Source organism: Mustelus asterias, chromosome 3, assembly GCF_964213995.1.
Source record: "Mustelus asterias chromosome 3, sMusAst1.hap1.1, whole genome shotgun sequence".
NCBI classification, from domain to species: domain Eukaryota; kingdom Metazoa; phylum Chordata; class Chondrichthyes; order Carcharhiniformes; family Triakidae; genus Mustelus; species Mustelus asterias.
In genome coordinates this window covers 95,811,402-95,824,137 of record NC_135803.1, presented here as the reverse complement: position 1 = coordinate 95,824,137, position 12,736 = coordinate 95,811,402, and the positions used below count along the sequence as shown (strand labels likewise).

At 41.8% G+C, this 12,736-nt stretch overlaps 1 protein-coding gene across 2 annotated transcripts in view; it reads left to right on the top strand.

Moving 5' to 3' along the window:
- The window catches only part of rad54l2 (RAD54 like 2), a 78,877-nt gene that overhangs the window by 14,480 nt on the left and 51,661 nt on the right, over positions 1–12,736 (top strand). For both annotated transcript variants that reach the window (XM_078209377.1, XM_078209378.1), the window contains exon 2: positions 11,257–11,428. In XM_078209377.1, coding sequence (XP_078065503.1) covers positions 11,257–11,428 — 172 coding nt within the window. The remainder of the gene's footprint in view (positions 1–11,256; positions 11,429–12,736) is intronic.

The following is a 12,736-nucleotide window of genomic DNA, read 5'->3' as shown; positions in this document are numbered from 1 at the left end:
TCAGTGGTGCCCAGCACTCTTCTCAGTCTATAATAGCACTATGTAATATAAATGTTGCTTTAGAGTGTGCAAATGCATGATGACAGAAAGTCATTATGTTTGCAATGTCTACTGGTTTGTAGGAGTGAGAATTGTAAACTTCATTTCCACAGCCAGGAAAGAAATTTGGCCAGGTGAATTTTCCCAGAACCACCTTGTGATGAGCAACATTTATCGAGAGACCAGGAAGGTGGTTGATGCCAGCCTGTGTCAAGCCATGGTACTTGGTTCTATTTGGTGGGGAAGAGGGGGAGAAGGTAGTTGAAAGAAAAACTTAAGTGACGTGCTTTTCTCTTTGTATCAGACTTTTGTTCATCTTTAAAGCTCCACCAGAAGCAGATTCCATAGCTTTAAATGATTTTGAAGAACCGCATGCAATACATTCTTGTTGCCCAATTTAGCTGCTGTATTGCTTGATTCCTGTAGTCTTGGAAGTAGCCTGCAATGATTGACATTGATTTGTATTAGAATTGGAAGAGGAATTTCAATGCAACAGCTCTGAATCTGTCTCATCGCCAAGTTTAAGTCACAAACGTACCTTCATACCTATGCATTCACTGTCTTGCCCCTGAGTTTACCCTCAGCATGATTATACAAGACAGCAAAATGTTTTAAGCAAACTGCTCTCTTGCATTGTTCCCATGTACTTGCAGGGTGTTAGTTTACACAAGTTTCCGTCACTTCTGGAACCTCCTTCAGAACCTACAACCAAATTTCCCTCGAATTTCTTGTTGTGCACGTGGTGTATTAATTTAAACGTAGAGGCCTTTGAATTTTTTTTGGTATTGTTGTGCATGTGTGGTAACTTAGAAGGCCTCTTTGTTCTTGACCTGCTTCGGAATTCCTGGGTGGCTACACAGCCGCACAGCTCGGAGCAAACATTGCCTAAGAATCATCGATTTGGGTCTCTTCTGCATCCGTGACTGTCTTAGCCTTACCATTGGTGGCTGTATTTGTAACCATTTTTTTATGTAGCATCTTTAACATAGCGAAATGTCCTAAAGTGCTTCACAGGAGCTTTAACAGACAAAATGTAAAACTGAGCCACATGAGATTTTAGGTGACCTTGTCAGAGGCCTGTTTCAAGGAGCCTTATAGGGAGAGAGAGCAGGAAAGGTTGAAGGAGTAATTCAGGCGCTTGGGGTTTAAATAAGGCACGGTGTCTAAAAGTACCTTTAAATAGGTAGTCAAGAGATTTTTGAAGCTGGGATGGAGGAGGGAGGTAAGACCCAGATGGGATGAATATTATGTAATGAATGGTAGGCGGAGAGATGTAAGGAAGATCAGTGCCAGATGAGCGGAGGGCATGTGCTGGCACTTGAAGAATGATGTGCAGGTATGGTGGGGTAAGGCAGAGGAGGGATTCATTAATACGTATGAGAATTTTGAATTCAGTGAATTGGACTCTGAGCTGGTGGAGATCAGTGAAGAAAGATAAATGAGTGCTGGTCACTCTCTCAGTCAAACCCTAGGGAAAATATTGCCTTGAGGCCCACATTTAGACCACATCTGCTGCAGATTTTAGTTTCATAGAAACACTTCAGTGCAGAAGTAAGCCATTCAGCCCATCGAGTCTGCAGCGACAACAATTCCACCTGGGCCCCATCCCCATCACCCCATATATTTACCCTGCTAATCCCTCTAACCTGCACATCTTTCGGACTGTGGGAGGAAACTGGGAAACCCCCACAGACACGGGGAGAATGTGCAAACTCTGCACTGACAGTGACCCAAGTTAGGAATCGAACTCGGGTCCTTGGAGCTGAGGCGCATCAGTGCTAACCACTGTGCCACCGTGCTGCCCCTAATTGTATGATGTTTGTTCACAGAATTTACTTTTTCCTCCAGTTTTCTCTCCATCCTCAGCTGAAGGTGAAAAGTTGCTGTGCTGCAGATCTAGACACACTCCAGAACCTGACTCAGCTGATCATACTTTATTTATTATTTACATTTCTTTTAATTAGTCACAAGCAAGGCTTATATTAACACTGCAATGAAGTTACTCTGAAATTCCCCTAGTCGCCACAGTCCGGCGCCTGTTGGGGTCAATGCACCTAACCAGCACGTCTTTCAGAATGTGGGAGGAAACCAGAGCACTCAGAGGAAACCCATGCAGACACGGAGAAAACGTGCAAACTCCACGCAGACAGTGACCTAAGCCGGGAATCGAACCCAGGTCCCTGGCACTGTGAAGCAGCAGTGCTGATCACTGTGCTACCATGCTGCCCCATGTATGTGAGTTCCTGCAAGCTGTTCAGTTGTGAAGGCGACTTAAGCCTGATGCAGTCACTATTGACATACAACACTGGTTAATGGATGGCAACCCTGGGTCGGTGTTGCTGAAGTCAATTGTAGAGCTTCAGATGTCACTTAGATAGAAATCAACTAGTTGATCGTCATCTGAGGATCTAATCCTATGACACAGCATTACTTAGGTACTACAGAATCCCTACAGTGCAGGCGACCATTGAACCTGCACTGACTCTCCGAAATAGCATCTTTCTGCTTTCATCCACTGAGCCATCAAGGGAGCCATTGATTCCTTGAATTTTTTCCTTTAAAAACACCCTTCGAGTCTTTCAAATATCAACCCTGCTATCTGGTGACTTGGTGTTTATATGCCTTTATACAAGTGACTTTCACCACTTCGGGATGTCCCAAAGAGCTTTTCAGCTGAAGTACTTTTGAAGTGTAATTGCTTTGTGACGAAGGGAATGTGGCAACTAAATTGTTTGCAGCAAGTTCCCACAAACTTGGCATTCTCACCTGTAGTGTGATAATGAGCATATAATTTGTTTTTGCAACGTTAATGAAATTATTATTTAAAAAGACCCTGGGAAGAGCTCCCCTTCTGAATAATGCTTTTGACTAATTTACCTGAGGGAGGCAGATGGGGCCCGGGTCTTAGTTTAATGTCTCATCTCTAAGTGGGTTGTAAGTGCATGTGGGTCTGTTTGGAAATTAAAGGGAAATAGTTCAGCTGCAAGATAGTTTGTTGTGCATGTCGTATGTATGGAATCCCTTTGGTAGAGCCCTGGCTGAGTCTGAATTGTTATGTAAGGCTCTTTGTTCAGTCCTGCTGTTGCTGCTTGCTTGAATTAATTGCAGCTTTTGGGTTTGAGTGGCTGGGGTTGCACTGTGCTGAGATCTCTTGCTATATTTCAGTTAGCACTTTAATGGAAATTTAGCCACTGGTTCTGGGTAATGATCAGCCCAATTACCTGTTGAGGGCGAATCAAAGCAGCTGACACCTGTGAGCAGCATGGACTTGGCTTACAAATCAAGCAGTATGTTACTGCGAGATAACACCCAGCATTTAACAAGTAAGTAACATTTTCTTAGTGTCTCAGTGCTGGAGACCAGGGAATTCACTTGAATAGTGGTATTTAAAATGAGGCTAAGCCAGGAGTAATTTATACGATGAACTTTTACCCTTTGCCCACACGCAGTTGTTTGATTTTTGCTGAGTAACAGTTATGTAACTTGGTAATAGCTGGATGTGTTCACTTGAAATCGAAACTGAAAAGTCAAACCCTGTATTTTTAGATTGCTTTCCTAGGACGTCGTAATGACTTTCAGATGAAACACTCCAACTTTCCGGAGGATTTTCCTTTGATATGATGGTACTAAACATTTGGCATGTTTCCTGACTTCTGGATTAGCTCCTTTTCTGCACCTTTTCCTGCTGGTCTCCATCCTTCTCTGTTCAGTTGTTGCTGAACTGAAGAAACATTTAGAACCTCTGAAAGTAGCTTCTCAGAATGCTTGAGATACCAGCATTTCAAACACTTTATTATGCTAAAGGGTGTATAATGTCACTCTCATCCTTGAAATACCACAAAGCATTTTAGAGCCAATGAAGTAGTTTTTGAAGCTTAGTCACTGTTTAATGTAGGTACGTGCAGCAACCAATCTGCTCACAGTAAGGTTCCACAAACAGCAGTGAAATAAATAACCAGATAATCTATTTTCATAGTTGAAGAATAAGTATGGGTCAGAACACTCTGGATAATGCCCTGCTTCTCTTCGAAATAATGATCATGTAAAACTGGCTCAACATCTGGTCTGAAAGATTGCACCTCCTACAGTGCAGCACTCTTTTGGTACAGCACGGAAGTGTCAATCTGCATTATGTGTGCAAATCTCATGGGGTAAAATTTGAACCCATGTTCTTCTGACTCATTGCAAGTTGTTGCCTTACATAATGTGATGCTTGTTTCTGAGCCATAGGGAGTTCAACCTTTTGTGCAAGAAACATTGTTCATAACTTTTATCTTGGCACACCCCTGGTCTGAACTTAACCGCTCTGTTATGGGCCTTTGCAATTTTTCTAGAAATTATGAACTTTGTGAAGTGCTGCTCTCTGTGATCTGTTTATCACATTTGTTTCTTGCAAATTGCCATCTCTACGATCTGCCATCTCTCCTGTGTTCTCTAATACATTAGAGACGAATAGCAGAACTAATGATTACAGTGGGAGTTGCTGTAAACCTCTAATATATTGAAATTACAGGACAATCTTTAAAAGAAGAGGCTAATAGGCCTATTTAAATATTCTTTGGCTTATCTATCTTACTCCCTGTGGGAGAGGTAAAAATACATCCAATCCTAGGATCAAGAGTAAACTCGTCTGTCCCCCAAGCCTGTTTTTCCATTTAATTTGATCATGGCTGATGTACATTTTAACTCTACTGATCTTGGTTCTCTAATCCTTAATATCCTTGGTTTACAAAAATCTATCAATCTCGGTTTTTAAATTTTTAATTTGCCTCCAGCCACAACTGTTTTTGGGAAGACTTTCAAATTTCCACACTCCTTTGTGTGAGGATGTGCTTCCCGACATGGACTGGCCAAACTGTCCCAAATGGCCAAATTAATTCACCCTCGTTCTGCACTCCTCACTAGAGGGAATGGATTCGTCTACCGTATCAACTTCTTTAATCAGATCACCCCATAACCTTTAATACTCGGACCAATTTAGGAATCTTATGACAAAAATGCTTCTCTGTCCCCTCAGAGATGCTCCGGCAAAGCAATAGGAGGCTGCAAGCCCAGAATCCTAACTACCTTCTGCTGTGTTCACTTTGTTCTACAAAAATGTGTCCAGCACCTTCTCAAAGGACTTCAAGCAATCACTTTTCACTGCCACCTCCAGATTAGCATTCTACAGGGAAAATGGAAGCGTTGTTTCTGTCTGGACTCAATGTATTGAGGGTTTTTTTTGCTAACATCAGTACTTCTTGCTGTACACCAATACAAAAAATGTTGCAGACATCAGATTTTGCCCTTAAAGTAGTTGATATCTTTTGGACGTTCGGAAAGGAGACTGAAGTTGGTCAAAATTTGCAGGGGTCTCCCACAAAGAAAAGTTTGAAAACTGCTGCTCTGACATTATTTATTGTCATTAGAATGGTTACAGCACCTAAGGTGGTCACTCATAGAATCCCTACAGTGCAGAAAGAGGCCATTCAGCCCACCGAGTCTGCACTGACCACAATCCCACCCAGGCCCTATTCCCGTCACCCCACACATTTACGTGCCAATCCCCCTGACACTATGGTCAATTTAGCATGGCCAATCAACCTAACCCACACATCTTTGGACTGTGGGAGGAAACCGGAACACCTGGAGGAAAGCCACACAGACACGAGGAGAATGTGTAAACTCCACACAGACAATAACCCAAGCCAGGAATCAAACTCGGGTCCCTGGCACTGAGGCAGCAATGCTAACCACTGTGCCATTATGCCACCCCTGTCAGGCATTGCATTCCAGAGCCTAATCACTGGCTTCATAAAAAAGTTTTTCATCCTGGAAACCTGTAAATGCAGTGTATTTAGATTTCCAAAAGGCATTTGACAAGGTGCCACATTAGAGGCTGGTGCATAAAGTAAAAGCCCATGGAATTGGAGGAAATGTGTTAGCATGGATTGAAAGCTGGCTGTCACATAGAGAACAAGAGTATTGGAATAGATGGGTCTTTTACAGAGTGGAAAGATATTTCTAGTGGAGTACCGCAGGGATCAGTTCTTGGCCTGCATTATTCACGAATGACATGGTTTCCAAATTTGTCGATCTTAAAGGTAGGTAGAAAGGCATGTGATGTTGATATTGCGATTCTGCAACGGGATATAGATAGATTGGGTGACTGAGCGAAAACCAGGCAAATGGAATTCAATGTGGGGAAGTGTGAGGTCATGCACTTTGGTAGGAGGAATCAAAAGGCAGATTATTATCCAAACGGAGAGAGACCACAGGTTAGTGAAGTACAGAGGGAAATAGGTGTTTTAGTGCATGAATCACAAAAAGCTAGCAAACAGGTCCAACAAGTAGTTAAGAAGGCAAACAGCATTTTAGCCTTTACTGCAAAGGGGTTGGAGTTTAAAAATGGGAAGTTTTGTTGCGATTGTAGAGGGAGTTTTGGTGCCTTTACCTAAAAGAAAATGTAGTTAACATTGGAGGCAGTCCAAAGGAGATTCACTAGGCTAATTCCTGGGATGAGTAGCTTGTCCAATCGAGAGACTAAATAGCCTAGGTCTGTATTCCTTGGAGTTTAGAAGAATGAAGGGTGACCTTATTCAAACATAAGATCCTGATGCAGCTTGACAGGGTACAAGGTGAGATATTTTTACTAGTGGAAGAGTCTTGAACAAAGGTGCATAGCTACAAGATCAAGGCCGGTCATTTATAACTGAGGTGCGTAGAAATTTCTTCTTGCAGAGGGTGGTGAATCTCTGGAATTCTCTGCCCCAAAGGGTGGTGGAGGCTGGATCATTAGAAGTATTCAAAGTGGAGTGCATAAATATTTGATAGATTGAGTGATAGATTGAGGATTAGAGGGCTATGGGGAAATCGGAGTGAAAAGGAATTGATTCTGGCATCGATCAGCCATGATTATATTGAATGGCGGGTCAGGCTTGAAGGGCCTGGTGGCCTATTCCTGCTATTTTCTTTTCCTAATCACTTAAAATTGGTGGCTGTTCCATGACACATCCGTCAATGGGAATGGTGTCTTTCTATCCACTGTTGTCCAGGTTCCTCATGGTTTTTGAACAGCTCTATCAGATCTCCTTCAATCTTCTCTTCTCTAAAGAGAACAGTTCCAGCTTTGTCACTCTATCCACGTAACTGAAGTCTCTCAATCCTGTAAACAACCCCATCAATGTTCAACCTCCCCCAGTGCCTTCATATCCTTCTTGCAGTGTAATGCTCAGAATTAGACACATTGCTCCAGTTGAGACTGTGCCAGTGATGGTGCATCAGCATTTCACCATTTTTATACTCTGTGCCCTCCGTGCCTCTATTGATAAAGCCCAGGATCCAATTTGCATTATTGACCATTTTATCAACTTATATTTGTGCAGATAAACCCACCCAGGTGTCTCTATTTCTGCACTTCTTTTAGAATTGTACTCTATTTCATATTGCCTCTTATTCTTCCTACAAAAATGTATCACTTTTCACATCTCTGCAGTAAATTTTTATCTGCCATGTGTCTACACATTCCACCAGCCCGATGTCCTCATGAAGTCTATTACTTTCCTCCTCTCAGTTCACAATACTTGAAGTTTTGGAGTTTTTGTCTCCACAAGTCATGGTCATTAATATCAATCAAGAAAAGCTCTGTTCCCAATACCAACCCCTGGGGAACCTCCCCGTATACTGTTGTCTTCCAGCCTGCAAAAACGGCCACCTTCACCATTACTGCTTTCTGTCGCTCGGCTAATTTTGTATCCATGCTGCCACTGCCCCTTTTATTCCATGGGATTCTGTACTGATGCACCTTTTATGTGGCATTTTATCAAAGGCTCTTTGGAAGTCCACATATACCATATATCCACTTCATTACCCTCAAAGACTTGGGTAGACTGGGGATGATTTTAAACATTGCAGGTGATGTGCAACTTAGAGATATAGTAAACAATGAGGAGCAAGTAACAGACTTCAGGAAGACATTTACTAGTGGAATGTGCAGACACATGGCAGATTAAATTTAACATAGTCTCTCTTCATTCTTCCTATCAAAATGCATCAATGTCAATTGGTAAAATCTTAAAGGGGTATAGGGACACGGACGCCTGGATCATATGTGCGCACATCTTTGAAGGTGGTAGGATAAATGTAAAAAGGTTTTAAAAAAACTCCTTTAAGATTTGGATTTTATTAATAGAGGAATATAAAGTACAGTAGCAAGGAGCTTGCGCTAAATAAGCTGCGTTTGGTTAAACTTCAACTGGAACATTGTTCACTTCTGTTTAGGACACACTTTAGGAAGGATGTCAAGGTCTTGGAGAAAATGTTGGAGCTTTTTGGGGCCTCGGGAAGTGATCGGTTGGGGGGGGGGTTGTTGAGGCTGGCTGGACATCTTCGGGAGGTCAGCGATCGGGCGGGGGGGGGGGGGCTCGGTCAGACAGTATTGTGGGGTCGTGGAGCTGACCAACAATCGGGAGTCCGGCAATGCGGGGCTACTGCGCATCCGCAATATCTTGCGCGTGCACAGTTGCCTCCTCAGAGCTATGCTGCCAGCCTCTCCAACGGGAATAGGCCCTGCCCACTGGTTTGTAGCGTGATCCATGCTAGTGCACTGTGCCGTGCTCAGTGTGTGGGATTCATTTTGAAACTCCCGCTGAAAAAACCAGCGGCATTTACACCAGTTTTTATGCGAATTCGACATTTTGGGTAAATCCCACCCAATGTTTTCAAAGGGCTACCACACTGGGCTAATGGCCTCCTCCTGTGCTGTATCATTCAGATACAAAACAGCTTTAAAGATATACCAATGGCACTAGGATGAGTAGGTTGTTATGTTTGCATTCATTATTTTGTAAGAAAGGTGTTAACTGACATTAAAGAAAACAATGTATTGGGAACAATCTGCAGGTGGTGTTGGTATCCGAACCAGAAAACCAGATCAGTGTTTTACATTTTCAGTTGAACTTCAGTTTAATTTTCAGCTGTGACTCAGTGGGGGATAATCTAATTTTTGAGTTAATGGTTCAAAATTCAGTCCAGAGACTTGACCACATAATCAAAACTGATATTCCAGTGCAGTGCTGAGTAAGTGCTACACTGTTGGAGATGCCAGTAAGATGTTAAAGGTGAAGGCTGTGTTTGCTACCAGTGCCATGTACGTGTAGTTTTATATGCAGCCACCACTTTTATAGGGGGCAGTGTTCAGCACGTCAGTTCTTTGCAAAATTATATTTAGTTCTACAATGTCAGTAATTCGTTGATCCTCAAACTGAAGAAATTTGAGAATGTGACAGAATATGCAGACATTTTAAGACGGAATTCTGCCCTTGCACTAAACCACTAGAATTAGTGAGCTCAGTACAACATTTCAACAGTTTTCTTCCCTGCCTTGACTGAATCTTTCAGATCACTGAACACTTAGCAACAGAAATCATTAAAATGAGTTGAAGCATTGGTGTTCGGTAATGATTCTGGATTGTCCCTGTCATTCCTCATAAAATACTATAAGATTAAGTGATGTGTGGGATCCATCAAATCCACAAACTAAGAGCATATTGGAATAACCAAGTCAAAGCAAAATGAGTTGTCAACGTGCTAGGTAAACTGATGTGTACATGTCAATGAATTTCTTTGTATGCATAACTAGTGTACACACACCGATGGGTGTCAGCAGCCAGCTCGCAAGGCCATTTTGCATTAGCAGAGGACACAATGACACTGTGACAAAGAAAAGTATGGAATTTCTCTACAGCGTCCTGGGCAATATTTATCCCATATCCTGGTTTCATGGTGGTGGTTATCTGGTCATTATCACATTACTGTTTGTGGGAGCTTGCTGCGTGCAAATTTGTTGCCACGTTTTCGTAATTCCAACGCAGTGACTACACTTCAAAAACATTTAATTGGTTGTAAAGCATTTTGAAGTGCCATAAGGTCGTAAAAGAAACCAAGGAAATGCAAGTACTTCCTTTTTTCCACTTCGTTATCAGTGGCACCAAATCTTGGGCCACCCATGCATGCGCCGGCTGGGAAAGAGCCACTTATGCAAGGCTTAGATTTTTTTTGTTGATCAGGCCCATGCGCATGATCAATGGGACTTGGAGCTGAAGACAAAGGTCTCATGCATCCGCACGAAAAGCAAAAACTCAAAGGATGGGAAAATCCTGGGAGATGCGAGGAGGCAGGGAGAGTTTTTCTAAAAACAGGCAAAAGGACAGGGTGAGGTTCCCAGTAAGGGAACAAGACAAGAGAAAATAGAGGTATGCCTCAAAATCTTTTAGTGTCAAGGTGTGCCATGACATATAAAAGGTTGGGAACCACTGATCTAAACCAGTAACTTTTGTATGTATGCTTCAATCTCATTGTAAAGTAAGAAAACACCTTGTAAATAAAGCCAGTTACAAATCATTCAGTCTTTTTTTTGACAGTGTATATACATACTGAGCAGCAGTTCTGATCAGACTCATTTCATTCACCCAGTATAACTTGCCTCTGTTATAAAATAATGAAAACACCATCCTTCCACGCATTAGAATAACTTTTGTTCAACTTGTTAAGCTCTTGGAAATTTTCTTCAGAGCCTGGCCAAACCTTACTCTTGTAGTTTTTGTTTTTAAAAAAAAAAATTCCTGACTGCTTTTGCAACCATTGCTGGATCTACATTTCTGCCTTTTTCCTTCACTTTATATTCAAAAAAGAAAGTCAGCTCAGCACCAAGGACCAGATATTTCTCAATACATTGGGTATAACGTATTTATAACTTATCAAGATAAGCTAACTAGTTGCTTATTGTTTACCATCTTTGGCGAAAGCAACTCCCATCAGCACATTAATTACCTTTCATTGAGGTACTTTCTCTTTCCACTTGTGAAAATATATTTTACTTTGAAAAGCCAACATTTAAAGAGACATCTTTGTTCCCTTGTGGAAAATGCTCACAAAATCCCAAAATGCGGCAGGCTTTTAAAACTTCCAAATCATTTGTTATTTTAATTTCAGAAAGCAGTTTAAAGGTCAGTGGTGCTTTTCTACTTAGCAGCATGATCAGAAGAGTGAGTGCAACTGATGTTCTGTACTTGAGTAAAGGCTAATTGTTACTTTAGTTCACACTGCAGAAGTACTTATGATTCATTTGTAGAAGGTCCAAACTTGCCCCTGAAAGTTTGTTGATGTGAGTACAAGTGGAGTGTTGGGAGAGAGCCCAAACTAACACATTTCAACTCCTGTTCCCGTTCTTTCTTTCAGATGACTCTGAGCGCACCCCTGTCAGTTCTGAGCATTCTCCACAGCCCGATGCCAGGGGATGGAAATGTTCCACTTCAACTACCTCATCACAGAATGAAAGGAAGCAGGCTTGCTCAGAAAATGGCAAGAAGCAGAGGTCAACGAAGCCTGTCCACATGAGGAGAAACATCCGGTACACAAAGTTCTTCCAGTTTAATCTCTTAGGATCTGAGAAAGAGCAGGCAATAATTCTGCGTTATGTACTTGGATACTGATGCAGATTTCTGTTCTGTGTGATCACAGAGGTGTCTGAAGCCAGCTGAACAATCCGGTATGATTGCCTTGTTCTGCTCTAAAGCACATGCTGGTACCAAAGGAGAGCTGTTTAGCCTGTGGAAAGGGCCAATTCAGAAGATGCTAAGCAACTTGAAAATGAAAACATAATCAATGCCCAATTATCAGTATTTAGTTGTTAATTTTAAAGGTTTCTTAGGAAGTGCACTGATACAGAACATTGCAAGATTTCCATAGAATAAGGAGTACGTTACCCATTTACTTGAAGTATTGGAGGAAAATTTATCTGAATGTTGCACTTGATGGTAAATATCCCTCGCTTCCATGAGCACCAAAGCAGAAATAAAAGATTGTGGCAAGATTATAATGATCCATCATCAATATTGGTGACAGCCTAACCTGTTTTGTGCCTGCACTGTTGTTGCTCAGATCCCTACCAAGGCCTCATGGCTGTTTTATTCCGAGAAGTATATTTTTTCTTGTGTTAGAAATGAGGTTGGCATTAACTCTGGCTCTTAACATTAGCTCTATCTCCCTTCATGTTTCCCCAGATGAGATTAGCTAACTCAGTACCAGAACACTGTTCGAAGCTGCAACATTCCTGGCCAATGTGGCTCAGTTACTCACTACTTTAACTTAACACCAAGAAAAATAAGTTTCCCTTGTTTTACAACCAATTGAACACTCTGATTTTGAAGCAAGTTGCCCTCAAGTTTGCATCAATATAGCAATCCTGTTAAAATCAGTATTTCAATATTTCTCAGTGAATAGCCATTAATGATCACATGGAAACATGTGCAATGTCAGAGGAAGCTGATTCCGAACCTGACCACAAACAAAATAAAACTCGTGGAATTACACAAAATGTCAACTGAAAGTTAATGTAAGGCTGTCATCATGATTAATCAATAATTCTATACACACAAGGCCATTTTCAGAGCCTGAATGATGTGTACTACCATAATACTTTGCCAAAGGGCTGAATTATATTCTCTCCCAAAATTCACACCTGTGTGCATTTCAGTCACCTGGATAGTGCTAACGGGCAGAAATGTGGACTGATTTACTTTGTTTCCTAACCATCCTGAGGCTGTCAAAACACTTGTGATGCCTTGCTTATAGCCTGTTGAAGTGTCCTGCTGAATGCCCACCATAGTGCTCTTCTTACTGCCCTCAAACTGAACTGATTCAAGATAGAGGTTACTGT